General features: G+C 39.4%; 1 protein-coding gene across 3 annotated transcripts in view; it reads right to left on the bottom strand.

Moving 5' to 3' along the window:
* Nucleotides 1-19,168, bottom strand: part of mcf2l2 (MCF.2 cell line derived transforming sequence-like 2) — a 148,643-nt gene that overhangs the window by 13,319 nt on the left and 116,156 nt on the right. For 2 of the 3 annotated variants that reach the window (XM_062423508.1, XM_062423507.1), the window contains exons 26-28: nt 17,757-17,808; nt 17,559-17,656; nt 1,937-2,046 (exon numbers count right to left, since the gene is read on the bottom strand). In XM_062423508.1, the coding sequence (XP_062279492.1) occupies nt 1,937-2,046; nt 17,559-17,656; nt 17,757-17,808 (260 nt within the window). Of the gene's footprint in view, nt 1-1,936; nt 2,047-2,575; nt 2,690-3,141; nt 3,214-5,569; nt 5,669-9,151; nt 9,248-17,558; nt 17,657-17,756; nt 17,809-19,168 lie in introns of all 3 variants that reach the window. The other variant, XM_062423509.1, reaches the window with a different exon arrangement.

Here is a 19,168-nt window from a genome sequence, read left to right as displayed (position 1 = left end):
AGGATGGTAAACTGTGTGGATTCACTAAACTTAAAGACTGATGATCACTGCTTAACGTTAACTGCTTGAAAAGACAAACGTCACCATCGGCAGATGAGCTCTCATATTTTAACCTATTATTTTAATCTACTTTTGTACCCTAACATTTAATAAACATTTTCTCTTATTCACTCTTATTTTCTATTATCTCTTTATTTTACTTGTTTTTTCTCTTGTGTGCATTAGTCTCAATTTTTTCTTTGTAATTCTTTCTCTGTCTTGATTCCTTTATCATTTTTATTCCTTTTCTTTGTTTTGTCACTTGTCATGTTTTATTATCAGCTTGTCAACCAACTGTGAAACACTTTGAACTACATTAACCTGTATGAAAGCTGCTATATTAATAAAGTTTGATGATTGATTGATAATAAACGTTGATTTGTGTGTCCAAAAGCCAAAATTAAATCTGATTAATAAGCTTTGCCCAGAAATAGAGTGAAGTAATCCCTTCACTTGTTAAACAATATTTGAATGGTCAGAATCTCCCTGTTAAACGTCTATAAACACAGTATGATATTAACAATTGCAGTCATTTACATTTTTGAGAATATTCCTATTCATATTATTATTTAAATAGTTTTCGCTGTCAGAACAATAAATGACATTAAGTTCAAATGAAGATTATTGTTTGGTTTAATTAATTATTTATATCTTTAAGGTTATATCTGTGCTCCATTAGTCTAGCCTGCAGTAGGAAGATTTGGGGATTTTCTCTTGTTTGGTCGTATGAGTGAGTACGTGACTAAAATCTGGTGCAAAGTAACCAATGGAGCAGGATGTGGTGCAACAGTTTCCTGACTGTATGTTGTATGGTTTTGTTAGGTCAACTGAAGTGTAGATAGTACAAGACTGTGTGTGGAGATGTGTTGTTTTGTAGTTCTGCAGTGTAAAATAAATCTGTTTATTTTTGCATTTTATTTCTGCCTTGTTTATGTCATGTGGAATGTTAGAAACTTTACATCCTGCAGAAGTGTGTGTAAAAATATGAATTATGCAGCTTTAAGGGATTCAAAATGATTCATATTCATATCTTGATGGATGTGGACTTTTGATTGGATCTGAGGGCTGAGTTCACTGATGAACACACCTTCATAGTGAGAGGAGGATCTGAATCAGTTCAGTTGTCAGCTGATGTTTTTAGATGCCTGCACTCTCCCATAGCTTAGTGGTATTACTGAGTGTGTGACTGTTCATTTTGAATATGTCATTTCAATTGAAAACGAGCTCCGTTTAGCACAAGTTATTTTCACTGTGAGTAAATACGAACCCAGGTTGAATTGAAATAAATAAAAACGAAGATTTGTCAACTATCACATTATGCAAAAAAATGTTGATTCCTTTTTAAAGTGTGTGTGTGTCAGTGTGTGTGTGTGTGTCTCTCTCTATGGCACATCACACAGATTATAATGGATGTGGAAAGGCTGCCGTTACCCAGCAGACCTGTGCCGCTGTAATCCCCCAACCTATCCCCCCCCCCCCTTCTTAAATGTCAAGTCGTCAGCGCACCGCTGCTAACGAGACACGCATCCACGGGAAGTAATTAAGTAAAGGAGGGGTCCTCTTTCAGGAGTGGGGGGGCTGGAAGGGGATTTAGAGGAAACGATGGGGAGAGTGTTGAAAGATGAGTAGAAGAGGAAGCAAAGGGATGAGTGGAGAGCTGTCGAGGGATGGCGAATGATTTTGGAGTCTTGATGATTTATGGCGAAAGCTAACGGGACCCCGTAGGACTGGACCGGGTCAGGCTGAGCTACATTTTTCACTTGTGCCAAATGTCTTGCTTTAATTCATGATAAAATGTGGCTTTTTATTCATTTTCACTCCTGAACACATTTTAGAAATTTGTCCCAGTAACACTCCAAATGTCACCCAGCTTAAATCCTCTCTGAGCGTCACCTACGTTTTTATTGCTGCCTTCCTCCTCTGAGGAGTTGGAGGATTCCTCGGCGCTGGAGTGGATCGTCTCAAAGTCCTCTGTGTCGATGGAAGGGAGACGCCGCTGGGTCCAGCCTGCAGAGGATCAATACACATATTAAGCACCAAAATGCAGCCATAAAGCAGAGGTTATTACTGTTCCACTTGGCAGGTGATGGTGCTTCACTGACAGGAAAGTAATGTTTCCGAGCGTTTAAGTCATTAGTCTTTACACCATCGTGAAAGCTTCCTCATGTTTGCAAGAAGCTGATCACACACAGAATGACCCTGAACCTGAAAGCTTGTAGAACAAACCTCAACAATCATGTTTTGACCACGATGTCCACCATCTTTCCTTGACTGTAACAAATGAGCTTTAGTTTCCTTTAGGTTTGTAACGGTCACATCTATTATATCATTCAGGTATGAGGACTTGTTGGTCGAAAGTGCATTTATATAGGTTTTCGGAGAACCTTTTTTTTTTCTGAGGGTAGAATTCAATTTGTTGTAGAAAGAAGATAAAAATAAACTCATTTTGATGACCAACAAAAACACATGTAACCAAAATCAATTCCAGGATGAGCACAAAAATGACAGCAGGAGATGAGTCCTCTGCGGTTGTTACCTGGTTGGGAGGTGGATCTGGGGACGGCCGAGGTGCCGCCAGCTGCAGCGGTGGCGGTGCTGCTAATCATGCTCTGACGTTTCTTGACTGCAGCCATAGCACCACGCAAAGTATCTAAGAAGGAAGTCAAATGCTCTTGACTGTGATCGTCACTCAACATCATCAACCAATACCAAGAATTCCACGGCAAGGGAGTGAATAGATCAGAGAGATCTACTGACACCATGACACAAAACACCAGCAGTGCAGCTTGTCGACTCATGCAGAAACCAACCAAGCTGGCAACAAACCAAATAAAAGGCCCCAAAACCCTCAACTTACCCCAAACACACACCAAAACAAGAACTAAAGATTGTATCTAGTGGTGATTTTGACACATCACTAATCACAGCTCATCACAGCAGGCAAGACATGGAAAAGATAACTGAGAACACAACACACAAAGCATCCAGAAATGAATACAAAAACATCACAAAAATAAGTTGTGATAAACAACCGAACACAAAATGTGACAGTAAAAGGCCCAGCATGCTCAGAGCCTGCAAATCACATACACATCCATGTACCTTCATAACCAAATGGAGTGGGATCGCTCTTTATCTCGTGTCTCTTGCTCTTTATGCTAGCAGAGAGGGGACCTGGCCGGGAATACATGCAATCAGAAGCTTAATTAGGTACAGATACTTAAAAAAAGAAGGCTGCACAAAGCATAGTCCAACCCCAAAACATCCTTACAAAGCAGTGAAGCTTTTTACTTGAAATAATGAAAGAAAGATACATTTCATTGAGTACAGTTGCTAAGTGGTTTGAAAGGATTTGGATTTTAAGAGCTGATTGGATACTGGATTCAGACATGATGAAATGCTAATAAACCCAGTCTTAGTTGGCCTAAGAACATTTCAGCCATTTCAATGTTTCTATCAGTGCTCATACTTACTCAAGTAATTGCTGAGATCTGGAAACTTCATCAAAAAGTTCATCAGGTCAAGAAACACGAGTGGTCAGACAATCAGACAGAAACAAGCCATAAATGTAACTAGATTATCTAAACTACTTTATTTGGAGAAACCAGTAGCAGTAGTCCATTGTAGCAGTGGAAAACTTCATAACTACATTAGAGTAAGTCAAAGCTGGAGCGGGAGGTAAGTCTTTACACTGTGATGGTTGTTGACAATGGACAGTTACCATTGATTTTCTCCCCAAAATAACGCTGCGTTCCATCGACTTCAGAAGTTGGAAGTTGGAACTAGGAATGGGAATTGCGTCACAACCAAGTTTGAAGCTTCCCAGTTCAAGAAGTCAGTAAATCAGTTCTAGCCAGGTTATCCATTGATAGCAATACCAGTTGAAGAAAACACATTTTGCTGTATCTTGCTCATACAAACAGTGTAGCAACATGTCCACATAGGAAGTTGGACAGTGCTGTGTGTACGACTGATTAATGAGACACAAATAAGACAGCAGTGCTAATAGCAGGATATTACTACAACGTTCACACTGTTGATGAACAGAGCAGCTATCTTGGATATTGAGGTTAGGACTGGTGACCTTCCAACATTCCTAGTTAGAAATCTGACCTCAGTGGGAATTCCAGTTGAAATTTCTGACTGGGAACTCGAAATCTGATTACAAATTAAACGCATCATAAATCTGGCTTACGTTTAAGTTTGTTTAAAATCCAGCTGACGGTCTGACTGTTCGTGTTAGACTTCTTTTTAGTAACATCACTGTGTTCCCAGATCTCAACAAATAACTTGGTGATAATGTTTTTAACATGACACATCCATAAAAATAAGACCCATGTTGTTAGTTCAGTTTGTGCATAGCAGTAGAAAGCCTACACTAAATCTGTATATATAGAATCACAGGTGGCATGTGTATGAGTTTCATAAATCTACTATAATCTTCTATATTTTTGCCTGATATTAGCACACAAGGTGAAGGAGAATTAATATAAGAGGTGAAAAAGCTCCACCACATTCAGCCTTCGTTACCTGCGGCGCTCTCATTGTCGTATGTTATTGAAACTTTACTCGACTTGCACTCAGGAAAAAAGAAATACAATAAAAGCAAAGAACAGACTGGATGAAGAGAGTTCAAGAGAAAACTTCAATAGCTTTCTTCTTTGTCTTTTTAATTCCCTTCTCTGCCTCTGCCTGCTTGAAAATGAACTTCTCATCTGTATTCCTGTGGTAAATTACACTTGTACTTCCACTTTGAATGTCACCCTATGTTCCAAATGTCAGCTTATCAAAATTCTTATTTCCTCACGACACTTTTTTAAAAAGAATATGTATGTCTGCTCAATTTGCTGCCCCCCCCCCACACTTTAACATGTTTTGATTCTCAGCAAAGGCTTGACTTTCTCTATGCATCTCATAATTTTCAAGAGAGCAGTAAATGGGGAGAAGGTAATAAGAAAATAGCTTTTTTTGCCCTCACTCTATACCTGCACACACAAAGACAGTTTTCTCACTACTGCTTCAGTTCCAATGTGGATTATGATTATGACAGTCATTTCTCCTGAAATAAAATAATTATGGAATCTATGTATCATTATTTTGTTTTGTTTGTTTTTCAGCCATCAGTAACAGGTACAGTACATGCACTTTTATGTACGAATTTTTTTTTCAAAGAACATCACGAGGCATGTTGTTTACCAAGCAGCAAAGGATATTTTTGTTCATATTGGCTTTGATTTGCATCATAATAAACTGATTAAAAGTCTTAATTTACCAATTTTATTCATCACTGCACCACTGACTGAGCATCGAAATAATGAAGCGTGTACTTGTTGAGCTACACAACTGTATATATGTACATTCATCAGTTAGGTGTGTGTTTGTGTGTGTGTGTGTGTGTGTGTGTGCGTGTGTGTGTCTGTGTGTGTTAGAGTAGTGAATGTGAACAGAACAGAAAATGAGTATAAAGCCAGAGCAATATAGAAGTAGCAAAATGTGGAGGCTGGAAGACCTTGGATGGCTAATCAGGTACCTTTTGTGCGCCGCGTTGCGAAGGAGGAGGAGGAAGAGGAGGCGAGAGAGGAGGTGAGGGAGAAGCGGCGGGGGACCTCTGCCTCCTTAGCAGCAGGGTCTATAGCCAGAGAGGGGATTGGCAGGGAGCGACAGACACAGAGAGGCAGCGAGGGAAACGGACAACGAGTGAAGGGAGGACAGAGAGAGAGAGAGAGAGAGAGAGAGAGAGAGAGAGAGAGAGAGAGAGAGAGAGAGAGAGAGAGAGAGAGAGAGAGAGAGAGAGAAAGAGAGAGAGAGGATTACAAAGAAAAGACAAGAGAGAATAAAGTAAGGCAAGAGGCTGTTATTGCTTTGACTCTGTGAACATGACAAGCATCAAAACACAAAGCTTATAAACTGTTAAAATGATAGTAGTCATTTATCTACTGAACAGCGAGGAGACTGAAGAATATAAACCATGAAGTAACAACAGTGCAAGCAGACACACATGAGAGGGTGAAGACATGAAATAATGTCAACAAAAAAAAGAACTCTCACAAAAAGATTTTTTTTAAAAACCCTAACCCTAACTCTAACCCACTCAAGGTTTACTTACTAGATTTTTTTTTAGATTTTTTAGTGTTGAAGCACATCTCATGATTTTCCTCAGGGTTTTGCTCAGTTATCAATTTGTGATGGACCACATGATAACTGGTCTTCATCTAAGTTCCGAAGGAAACTCCATGAGTGGAAGATCATGAGTGTGGTTGAAAGCTAGCAAATGAACCTTGATTTGACTTTTTTCCCCCATTTTTTGGGATCAAACTACTGTTTCTAAAGTCAAGAATGAAATGTCACGCTCAAAAAACCCAACTATTGCAAGGAAAAGCAAGTGTGTCGAGTGTGATAATGGAGATATGCAAGAATGATTTGTGATGAAACAAATACATATATTCATCATGACTTCAGCGCAAGGTCAACATGTGTGCTTGAACTATGAATTTACACTTAAAACAACCAAAAACTGTCAATCCAAGCAAGTCTTATTGTCATAACATGTTGACTTTGTTGAATTTAAATGAATTCTTACAACATGCTGATGTACATTGGAAGTTCTGTACTACCACACACTCTTCCAATAACAGTTCATCGATGTCAAGGGAGGAGTCAGATTAGACTGAGATAAAGTCAGGACAAAGGCTTCACATAAACAGCTGTCAGCCATCACTAATTGAACATCTGTGACTTTTAAGCTCGGGCGTCTCATTACAACTGATTCAACAACGCTGCAACACAACAGTGGAGCAGCTTTCACTTATTTGAAAGAAAGTGTTCTATCAGTGGACGTGCCTGCCATATAGTGACTTAACTGAAGCAAATCCTTCTCATTGTGTCACTGAAAACAAATCAAAAACCAGCCATGCCATGATGTGAATGTCAGGCTGCTTCCAAGTCACACGACAGAGTAGACACAGTGGTGGCTGTTGATTTCAGTCCTATCATCAATGATCCGAAAAACACGTTGGGCTTATTGAGCGGACATACACAGCTGTAAAGCGCAGGAAGCTGCACAGAACACTCCTGTTAATGGAAAGTCTATTCAGCAGCCGGACACCTGCCATCGACTGTGCATTGATTTCCATCTCATACAGCAGACAGCGCTCAGGAGTGTGTGCACAAATATTAAGTGTGCAAGATAAGGAGTGAGACTAAAATTTGGGGTTTGGAAAGTGATTGGAAATGTACAGTTCTGCCATGTTCTAGTCATGGAGTAGAACCGCGCTGCACCACTAGATGGCAGTCAGTGTTATAAATTCATCCTTTAAAAGAATATGGACTTTTCTAGATTAAGTCGAGAATAACAGCCAATTTTTAAGACCACATTTCCCATAAACCCCACTGCTTCCTGCCCAAAGAGAAGGCTAACATGATAAGCTTCTAGAATAACATGAAGGGCATTCATTTGATGCTTTCTACTACATGTTGGAACCTGGCTGCAGGGATTTTGGGGGTTTTTCATCCACATTAAAATTGCTTTACGGTAAGGTCAGTAAGGGTGTTCACATACTATTGGCCTATATAGTGTACTTCCTCTCTTTCTATTCTCACATACATCAAGATGTCTAATCAATGCGAGGCCTTGGTCATATGCTAACAAGACTGGATGTATTGATGAGGCAGATTCAGCTGACTCTCAGTGGAAGTTGGGTAAAATAATATTGAGGGTTAGGGGTGGAATTACCTCCAAACTAATGACTCGTGGTAAATTTAGCATAATATACAGTTCATTTCCACTAATTCCATCAGTACAACTACAGAGTCATGTCATTCTCTGCTCTGGGATCCACTGTTTGTTACCGATCTCATTCTTTAATCTGCTTTGAAGTTCTTTCATCTGCTGTTAATGAAACTCATAGCATTCTGCAGATGTTTCACATTAGGTCCTTTGAGCTGGTGAAAACATCTGTGCAGGTGTGTTGTGTTTCGTTGATAGTAGATTACAGACAGCGAAAAGCTTGTGGTGGAAAGCAAAATTTCATTTGCTCAAAGATTTTTTGGGTGCATTTTGCCTTTATGTGATGGGCAGAGGACGGAGAGAGGACGTGGACCAAGAGTGGATCTAATCAGAACTGCATTGCGGATGTTGCAGCAGTGAGGTATGCATATCATCCACTCAGCCACTGTACAACACCATGAAAACAGGAATTTCTGGAGAAACTTAGAAACAGTGATTAGAATGACATGACTCGGTTGTTGCACTAATGGACTTAGTAAAGGTTTCATTTTCCCGTCCTTCCCTCATGAGATTGTTGGATCCCTCTGGGTCTTCTGGACATCTTTACTCAACTATAGTCAATCGACTCCACTACCTCACCCACCCATCTCACTTATAAGTGTCATTATGGGCATGTGGGGCTTTAAGTCTGGCCGGACCGCTGTGATATGGAAAGCAAAACCTGGAATCAAAAGCCCGTCCTCTAAAAATGTTAATACTCTTCCAAGTGTCAAGAGGGCTCGAATATTAGAGTCTGACATTTAGTGCTGCGCCGTGCTGCAGAATTTAGCCTCGTCGCAGTGTCACCACTGCTGGGACTCTGGCACATTCTCTCTCTCTCTGTCTATCTATCTATCTCCTGCTGTGTCACTGTCTTCAAGTGCTGTCTCCTGTCCCTCTCTTTCCTAAATCCCACTTTACTTGTTGTAGTGCGGGTGGATACAGATGATACTAACATAAATAGATGAAAGAACGGAAAGGGGAGTAGAGGAAGACATGGCCTTCATTATGCTGAGATACCACCGGCACTGGGACACCAGGAGATATCTGCCCGACGACGAGACACACACTGACACAGAAATGTATATAACATAGGAGGGAGAAAAAAAAGAGGCCAACAGCTGTTATGTAAGTGGAGATTTAAGACTGAAGCTGAAAGAACAGAGGCAAGGTAGATGCTGCTGCTGTTTCTTTCTAATAAATGACCAACGAAGACTTCCAAAGACACTGAGGATGATGATGATGCCGAGACTGTTGCCAATAATGAAGAAATCAAAGAACAGACGATGAAGACATGGACAAAGGTGGCATAAGCGAGCACACGACGTGGCGACGTCACGCCGTTACCTGCGGGGAGCGACCTCCTGTTGGAAAGGCCCTGCAAGGTGAAGCGTTTCCTAGCGTTAGCAGCTGTGTTGCCTGATTGGCTGGCTGAAGCATCAGCTGAGAGGGGAAGCAAGAGGAAGCCAGAGTTAGTACAGCGAGGACAGAAGAGTAGTAGGGAGGAGGATGGTTTGAAAATGTGTGCCGATACCTGAGTTTTGATCCAGACACCAAAACTACTTTCTTTGTGATAAATAATATGATTAAGTCACTATTTCTATTGACCTTTACAGTTTTCTTACACTTGGAATTTCCTAGTAGAAGATTCAAAGCCTGATGTTATATGAGCTGATAAACGAGAAAGGCCATTTAAAAGCTTAAATTCTGCAAAAAATAAATCAAAAATCTTCTGTCTTGTTAGTATAAATTATTCAGTTCAAATCCCTCATTTTCCAGCATGTATCAGTCTTTCATCTGTGATGCATTTCTTTCTTTGCAAACGCTTAAACGTATCCTTTAAAGAAAAGCTTGCCTCCCTCTGATATACTGTTAAGAGCATATCAAAGTTTAGCTTTTTTGTTGAGGTAATCTTTCTATCACCATCTGTAACATCATCCGTTTGACACCCAACCATAAAAAAGAGGCAAGTTCCTAAAAATGTTTCAGTATCGTATTAGGTATTTGTGTTAGAAATAAAATAGCATACAAATACCAACTTCTGGACTTTTAAATGTATCTCACAGCCTTCCTCAGCAGGTGGATTTTGCTACAGGTTATTGTGTGTCCGTTTCATAGTTGGGTCATGCTCAAGAAGACTGTGAAATGCAATTGAAAGCTATGGAAAAAGATAATAAGTGGACCTTGAATCAGGATATATACCATGTTGAAGAATGAACTCAATAATGATCAAACTATTCCTAAAATAAGAAATAGTTTAATCTCACAAAATTACAGTATTTTCAAGTTCCATAATCCCCTCCTGCAGTGCAGACAGGTGCTTGAGAGTCATTGGAATAAATGGTAAAAATGGTCATTTTGGCAGAATATGTCTATTTTATTAGGTCCCTTTTCCTTTATAACTACTGTGGGTTCATCCCAACCACACTGTTCAGACTCTGGAACAGTCTGGGCAGAAGTAATGACTGTACCTTCCCCTTACTTAACAACTGTGGCTGAATAGCCCATGAGCAAGATAATAAACCCCTGAAATCGCGAGCGAAGCTGCTCAATAATGGCTAAATACATGAAAGAACGAGGCAGGATTCTGGAGGAAAAAGCCATATACACATGAAAGTATAGATGAAGAGAAGCCGAGGGAGCAGCCTGCCAGCAGAAAAAGAAAAAGACAGACGCTAAATCAAATCACTCATCCATTTAAAACTTCCTGTTCATCCATGAAAAAAGTTATTTAAAATAGAGTGAGTGTATAGTACACACTTCCAGTATTCTGATCTGTACATCAGAGAGAGGGACTCATCTATTCCTGCTCCATCTATCCATCTGCGTGTGTGTGTGTGTCTGGGCTGAAGGGCACAGTGACCTCTCTGTGGGAGAGCCTTCAGAGTCTGTCAGCCCTGGTTAACTGTTCAAGCAGGTTTGCATGTGGACGGAGCTAACAGATGGAGCTTTATCTGTCTCGTCCTTAATGAAAGGCCAACACACTCGCACGCACACGCGCACACACACACACTTGCATGGGTAAATGCGTGTGCTCGTGCAAGTGATGTATTTAATTTTCCTTACAAAGGGAGGAGCAAATAAACACGGGCCATATGTGTTAAAGCTAAGCATGCTGAACTTACAGCATACAGGCCATGGTCTGTTTATTAATAAGAGTATGGATGAAAGCTCAGTGAGGACTGGTACAAAAAAGTTATTAGAAGCACCTAGTTCAGTCCCTGCTTGTCCCTTATGTAACTGACTTGACACTTGACTCAAACTTGTCTAAAATGACATGAGACTTGAGTTGGAATTCTCTAAAATGACTTGAGACTTGCTCCATTTGTGTAGATGTGTATAATCAACTGTATGCCGATGACGCCATCATATACACTCATGAGAGAAATGCTGAACAAGTGGCCACTAAGCTCTCATTAACTCTTCATAAAATTGCTAAGTGGCTGAATAACTTGGGTCTTATCCTGAATACAAAAAAAACAAACAAACAAACAAACAAACAAACAAACAAACAAACAAACAAAAAGACAGTGATGAACAAAACAACTTGAGAATGTACAGCTTAGTGTTAATGGACTAATAATCAAAAAGGTTAATGTGGTGTAATGTTTGGGTATAATCTTGGATTCCAATTTGACTTTTGAAAGACCCATTAAAAATATGAGAAAAAGAGTGAATTATAACATGGTTACATTTAGAAATATTTGCATGCTTTTATTTTTTCACATCCTCTTTATTGTATATCCTGCTGGTCCCGGGCCATTAAGACTGTTCTGAAACCAACTGAGGTTCTTTTTTAAACAAGCCTTAAAAGTTTTTGATAAGAAATTATTAAATCACTGTTAATATAACATTTTGTCCAAATACAGCTTCTTTAATTTTGAAAATCTCATTCTGTGTCCAGGAGTTTCAGGGCTGGTATTCAAGATAATTCACAGTATTGGTCCTCCACCACTGAAGAGCTTTTTTCCGCTCTGAGCAGAGCCTCTCGATCTGCTTTAAGCTCAGACTTACACATCCCACTGCAGTGGACTGCCTTTGCACAGTCTGCTGTTTCATTTACAGCCATCAAACACTGGAATATGCTTCCAGCTGAGCTGCACAGACTTTCATTCTTATTCCCCATGGTACAAAAACATGGATATTGAGCAACCATGTCAAAATTAATTTCACTGTGATTAAGATTTTAAATGGTAATGAATTATAATTCCCTGTGATGCTGAATGAAAGTGCTGGTATTTATTTGTCAATGTGTACTTATAATAATTATTCATGATTGTTCTGTGTAGTCTTGGGCAATATATTGATATCATTTTAGATTTTGGGTATCTAGTATTGTGGGTATCGTAATATTGTGATATAAGTGTAAGTCTAGCTGCTCTATTGTTTGTCTTTACCCAGTCATAATATCCACATTACTAATGATTATTTTTCAAAAATCTAAATCTGAAAGTATTTTTGAAAAAAGCACCAACAGTCATCCCTACAATATTGTTGCAAATTCGATATCGAGGTATTTGGTCAAAAATATTGTGATATTTCGCCCAGACGTACTTCTATGAGTAACTGCCCAAGAACTAAATCTTGAATAAATCCTGCAATTCTCATTTTGAGATTAATATTTTTTGTTCATGGATTCTTGTTTAATAAAGAAAAAAAAAGTTAAAAGTTGAAATTTCATCATCATTCATCATTGAAGACAACTGTAGAAGCATCCACAGGGGGTTAGGAAATGACAACCAGTTCTAGCACCAATTCTAACTCTAGGCAAAGTAAAGATTCAACCTGGTCAGACTCTGTCTTTTTTTAAATCAAGTTTTGGGTATGAGTCAGGTGTCATATCAATCAAGATGAATCCAAGTCAAGTCACATTTGTATTGTTTCAAGATTTTGCCTTCTTTAAACTCAAGACATGAACAGTTTTATCTTCAAGTCTGAAGTCAAATCAAGTCTTTAGGGAGTCAGTTCTTAGAGCAGTCAAACCCAAGTCCTCATTTTAATGGTGACAATGACAATGGCTGATCTTAAGAGCTTCCTGTCATTGGAAACACTGGTTTCTGTCATTTCTTGTTGTATGACTTTCACATCTCGGCAGCTCTAAATGCTTTAATCCTTCCACCCAAACCCGATATTCATGCATCATCTGAACGTCATCACATCTATGTTTAGTCACTAATACGCAGGAATAACAAGAATTCTTCCAGCTATGTTTTGGATTTACCTTTTATAGTGAAGGATCATGGAGCATAATGAACAGTCACAGCAACAACATCGTAATTCTGTACATTTGTTTGATTTTCTGTTTGAGTGGGACGACATGTGACATCTTTATGAGAGGTTTTTGCGTTTCAAGCACATATCTCAGTCTGAGCCCTGTGGCGGGATTAGCTCTCTAACTGCTCATGCTACTGCTGTCATGATTATCACACTGACAAAGAGAGAAAACAAGGAGCAGTGAGGCACTGCGAGATGGTATACGATGAGAAAAGGGAAGAATATTTGGCTACATCATAAGACGCAATGACTTATTTTGCACATTGATCCCAGTCTGCTGGTAATAAAACGTAGTGTGCATGTGGATATGAGTATGAATGCACAGCACAGCACAGCAGAAAGAAAAGATCATTACAGGTGAAAATGTCATCACTGGGGTAAATGTTTGCACTATGGAAAGACACAACATTGACATTTTCTTCTTTAAAGTTTTGCTCTTAAAATCGACAGAAGCAATGTTACCATAGTGATGACATCATTGCAACATGTAGAAATAAGGACTTGAGACTCAACTTGAACTGAATGCTTTTCAAAAGTTAACTTAAATCAAAACCTTTCCACACTTGAAAGTTAATAAGGACTTTACAAAGACTATGAACTTGGCACTTGAGATTTCACTCAAATGACCCAAAACGTGCTTGAGTTTTTCTCTAAGAGAATGGACACTTGATTCGGACTAGTCTAGAATCAATTAATGCTTGACTTAAGGCCTGCTCTGACACTCTTCACTGGGAAGTGTCTTAAAGGACTTAAAACCTGCTTCTGATTTGTATAAAATGATGACTTGATTTAGACTTTGATTAAACTCGCTGTACAAGACTTGACAGTTTGCCTTGTCCCAAATTGACTTGAGACTCAACTTGAACTGAATGCTTAAAGACTTAACTTAAAGCCCAACCTTTCCACGCCTGAAACTTAACAAGGACTTAACAAAGATCATGAAACGAAGTTGCCCTGAAGCACTTAAGATTGACTGGAGATTTAACTCAAATGACCCAAAATGTTACTTGAGACTGTTTCTGAGAGACTGTACTTGAGACTTGGACTTGTCTTGAACTGACATGACAATTGACGTGGACTTATTTGAAAGATTTGCGATATGACTAAGACTTGTCTCAAACGGCTTGAGATTTGACTTGGACTTGTCCAAAATGGCTTAACGTTTGAAGTGAGACTTGAGATATGACTTGGACTTGAACTCACCACCCTGGGTATGAGACAGGATGTAATTGGATGGTTTGTTAAAGCCCATCCCGATGCTGTGCAGAGTTTAACATCAGGTGTAAATAACATGTAAAACTCGAGAAAACATCTTTCCAGAGAGGGAAATTAACTTTTAGCCTTTTATGTAAACACACTGCGTCACACGGCCTGGTACAAACTGATCAGACAACACCTCCAGAATCAGCTGACGAACACTGAGACATCAGGGACGCACGTGCATGTGTGTGTGTGTGTGTGTGTTAATCATCAGTGGGAAACAGCTAACAAGTGCTGAAAAGTCAGTGAAAAGTGTGTTTGTGTCTTCTCAGCATGTGTGTGTGTGTATGTGTGTGTGTGTGTGGGTGAGAAACTCTACATCATAATATAAAGTTAAACTCCAACAGCGCTGTAATTTAGAACCAATAATGCATCATCAAGGAAATAAAACAGTCTCAAAGGAGATGCGGGGAGGGGAGCGAAGAGGCAGAATGGAGCAATGGATAAGAGGATGAGGTGAGAAAAAAAAAGTAGAGAGAGGAGAAATAGAGAGATAAAAAGCAGCACACACACACACAACAGAGAGAGAGAGGGGGTTGGAAAGTGGTAGGTAGTTGTGGAGGAGGAGGTTGTGACAGAAGAAGAGATAAACAGAGTTAAAGAGAAGGAGACAGTGGAGGAAGAGAGACAGAGAGAGGAGGAGAAGGTGTGAATAGATATGAGGAGACAGCTTTGGGTTTGGACAGTTGGTTTTATAGAAGTGACCAGACACCCATTTGAGGGGTGAGACCAAAACAACAGCCACTGTCACCTGTCTCTAACCTTTACCTTCATCCCAGCAGTGGGGATGAGAGATTGATGTGTGTGTGTGTGTGTGTGTGTGTGTGTGTGTGTGTGTGTGTGTGTGTGTGTGTGTGTGTGTGTGTGTGTGTGTGTGTGTGTGTGTGTGTGTGTGTGTTTACATCTAGTTCTGAGTAAGAGTAGGTGAAGTGTAGGAAAAAGCTGCATGAAGAAAGCAAGAGACACTATGTATGTATAAGATTGAAGAGCAATCCCAGCATTTTTGGAACATGTCTGGAGTTCCTAACGTTATAATCTCATACATGTATTTTGACTCATCTATGGATACAACTAACTATTATTTTCATTATTGATGAATCAATTATTTTGGTTGTTTGGTTGATAAAATGTCATGTCAATCACTTTTTTCCCAAATGTCTCAAACTCAAAGATATTCAGTTTACTGTCATGGAGGACTTAAAATATTGACATTTGAGAGGCTGGAATCAGAGAATTTACACTTTGGACTGGATTTTTCTTTAAAGAAATTACTAAATAAAATAAAATAACAAATAAATAAAATATCATCACAGTGCTGAGTTAATGGTGATTAATTTAATAGTTGGAAACTAATTGATTATTCCACTAATTGTTGCAGCTGTAGACAAATCTACACCGACTCTGAGAGAAACATGTTTGACCACTCACACTTATTTATAAATCATCTATCAAATATGTCAGCTGACATTTAAATTGCAGTAGGGACAAGTCTTATAATGCAGTGTTTTTCTGTTCACCTGCCTGTATGACTCCCAAGCTTAGTGCATGTCTATAAGTTTCTATGAGTTGACCTCAGTTCCAATCCTCTCTGGAGTTAGAGATGGACTGAGGCAGATGTGACATTTAATCACACAACTACATTATTAGTTAGTGCGATGTTTTGTTATGTGCAATTTTTTATTGTGATTGAAACAGTTGGTGCTGTTTGTAGTTTTGTATTACTGTAACTGTGAAGGCATTTATGTGTGTAGCCTTTGAGTCCAAGACAAATTTCCCTACGGAGACAATAAAGTAAATCATATCGTATGGTATCGCATTATATCGCATCATCTAGTATCGTATTGAATCGTATCGTGCGCTTCATAATATCACACATACTGGACAATTTCACGTTTTAGAAATGTATAAAATGACCTGAGCTGCCCTTAAACCTGACTTATGACCTTAGACTTTAAATTAAGGTTTAAGTTGAACTCCAAATACAGCGACCTCTAGTGGCACGTAAGTGATTTAAATGCTTTAAGACACACAGGTTGTCTTCTTCATTTCCTGTCATCCCACCATTGTCACTATCCAGTACAGCCATAACATACAAAATAATCATTTTTAAAAAGCCTTAACATCTAAGCTAATAAGAGATCAACAGCCCATTTTGTCTGTTTGACTGTGAATTTATTAACTAGATGACTGATGATTGATCAAGGCCACCAATTTCACCAGGAGCTTTCAGGATTCATTGTGGGCATCTAAAGCTTTTTAGAGTTACAATCACTAAGTAAAAACAGCCCCCATGTTGTTCTCATTAGCTGCTGATGTTTTCATTTTGGTGTAAATTTAAAAGCTCTTCACAAGCAGGTTAAAACTGCTTTTTGGAACTTTAATATGGTTTGTGCTCTTTTTATGCTTTGAATTTAAGGAGAAATAAGGAGGCATAGAAGAAGAGAGAGAGGTGTGCATCAAGGTTGTTGAGAAGGAAGTGAGGATGAGAGGAAAGTTGATAGAAAGAGAGAAGAGGAAGGAGTGCAAGACAAAGAGGGGAAAAGAAGGAAGGTAGGAAACACGGTAGATCCCTGGAGATGACTGTGGAATATGCCTCCTGTCTCTTTGAGTTAGTCTTGGGTCTAGCACAAACACACACAAACACACACACACACACACACGAACACGAACACACACACACACACACACGCGCACTGCTCTGGTCAACACAACCTTTTGCGGATACACTGTTGATATTCTCAGTCACTGGAAAGTAACACCGAGGGCTTCCTCACAAGCGTGAAATTGTACCCGTTATCTTATCCCCAACTGTGGTCGACAACCCTGTGTGTGTGTGTGTGTGTGTGTGTGTGTGTGTGTGTGTGTGTGTCTGTGTGTGGAGGCTGTCAGGCATCCCTGCATGCTTTTGGCCTGACTGTGTGTGCGAGGGTTGATAAGTGTCTTTGTGATCGTGTGTTTGTGTCAGAAGTACAGCACCCAGGTTCAGATAAGTTAACGTGGGTGTGTTTGTCAGTGTGTGTGTGTGTGTGTGTGTGTGTGTGTGTGTGTGTGTGTGTGTGTGTGTGTGTGTGTGTGTGTGTGTGTGTGTGTGTGTGTGTGAAAGAGAGCATATGCTGTCTCATCTGGCCCTTTTCTGTCTTCATCATACCATGTAAAATCAAAAAAGAGATTGATTTTGGAGGTAATCCACTCAAAGTTAACCTCAGCACTGACACCTCACCTCTCTTCTGCCTCATGTTGGGGCTGGGGTTGGCCCGTCTGAAGCCTGACTCTGGACTGGACGAATCAGACTGTCTCAGCGCCATCTTCCGCATGTTCCTATTGGAGTAGAAGGACAGTGTGAGCCAATGAAATAGCTGAAATTTGATAGGTGTTCAGCTTTTATTTGAGCTTTGTAGTTGTGGAGTTGGTGGCTCACCTCATCGGGGCTCCGTAAATGTGGTCTGAGATCTTCTGGTGTAGTTGGCTTGCTTCTCGGAACAAGAGACAGTAATTACATATATATAACATGATCCATGTGACATTTACAGAGACATTTTCTCATCTATCGCCTCCCTGGTGATAATAAGACTCTCTGGTCCTGTTGAATCTGTGGACAGGACAGCTACAAGGTGACTTCTCATTAAACATGCCCAGACATTCATTATAGAGGGGAACAAACAGTGCAGGACAAGATACATATAGGTTTGACCCTGTACATTAAACTCAAACCTATACCTGTTCAGCCTGGCTTTTGATTAACAATGGTTTATAGTCTTTTTATTCTATTTTATTTTATTTGTTTTGATGTTTAATAATTTTATTCTACTTTATTTTATTATTATTATTATTCTATTTTTTTTTTAAATGTTCTTCTAACTGATTTTATTCACCTGTTTCTTTTGTCTTTTTCAACTCTTTTTTAAATGAAGTTTTAGTCCAGCTTTTATTAACCTTCATCTCTTTTATTTAATTTTACGTTTGTCTTTTTCATCTATTTTAATCTAATGTTTTAATAAACTTTCTCCCTCGTTATTTTTATTTCAGATTTTTATTATAAATTTTACATTGTATTTATTCATTTATTTTTTAAACATTTTTATCATTCTTATTTTCTCTCATGTACATCAACTTGTCAATCAACTATGAAGCAATCTGAACTACAGACATTAACCTGTATGAAAGGTGCTATATAAATCAGGTTTGACTGTACAGTTTCTCTGATCAGCTATGAAAAGGAAGCTTCCAGGTGTCTGAGTACAGAGCAGTGTTACAGACTGTTCCCTCCTCTAACATTCTAACATTACACTGTTATGTCTCTGTTTAAAAAATCTCCCAAACTGCTGCATCAATGCTGTAAGCTGCTTTAACAGCTTGATTGAAAACAGCTCTGAATATCACCCCGTATCTAAACAAGAAGGTTCCTATATGCAACGTTAACAAATGTGTCCTGCCACCGGATTGTGCTGCGTGTGAGGAAACCTCCAGAGAAGAATCTAGTAAAATAACTGCAGACAGTGAGACGCGGGCCCAGGCCGAATGCACCAGCTCATGTAAGTGAAATACCAAGCTCTGTGAATGATCTGGCTTGTCACCTCCTGTTCCCAGCAACCAATGAACCTGTCGCGGAAATGCCGACTCAGCTCGGAGCCATTCCACATGCCTCCCCAAATATTGTATGCAGCACAAGGGGGTATATTTTTTCATCATGGATCTGGACATGTTTTATTCATAAATGCTGGTCACATTGAGGCGCGTGTGGCCGACAACAGAGGGAGAGTGTGGCTTCTTCATGAGAACTTGACTAAGAATTTTTTACAGTGCATTTTGATTAAACTTCAGGGGTTTCCA

Source organism: Scomber scombrus, chromosome 8, assembly GCF_963691925.1.
Source record: "Scomber scombrus chromosome 8, fScoSco1.1, whole genome shotgun sequence".
NCBI classification, from domain to species: Eukaryota; Metazoa; Chordata; class Actinopteri; order Scombriformes; family Scombridae; genus Scomber; species Scomber scombrus.
This window is presented reverse-complemented; position numbering and strand designations above follow the sequence as displayed.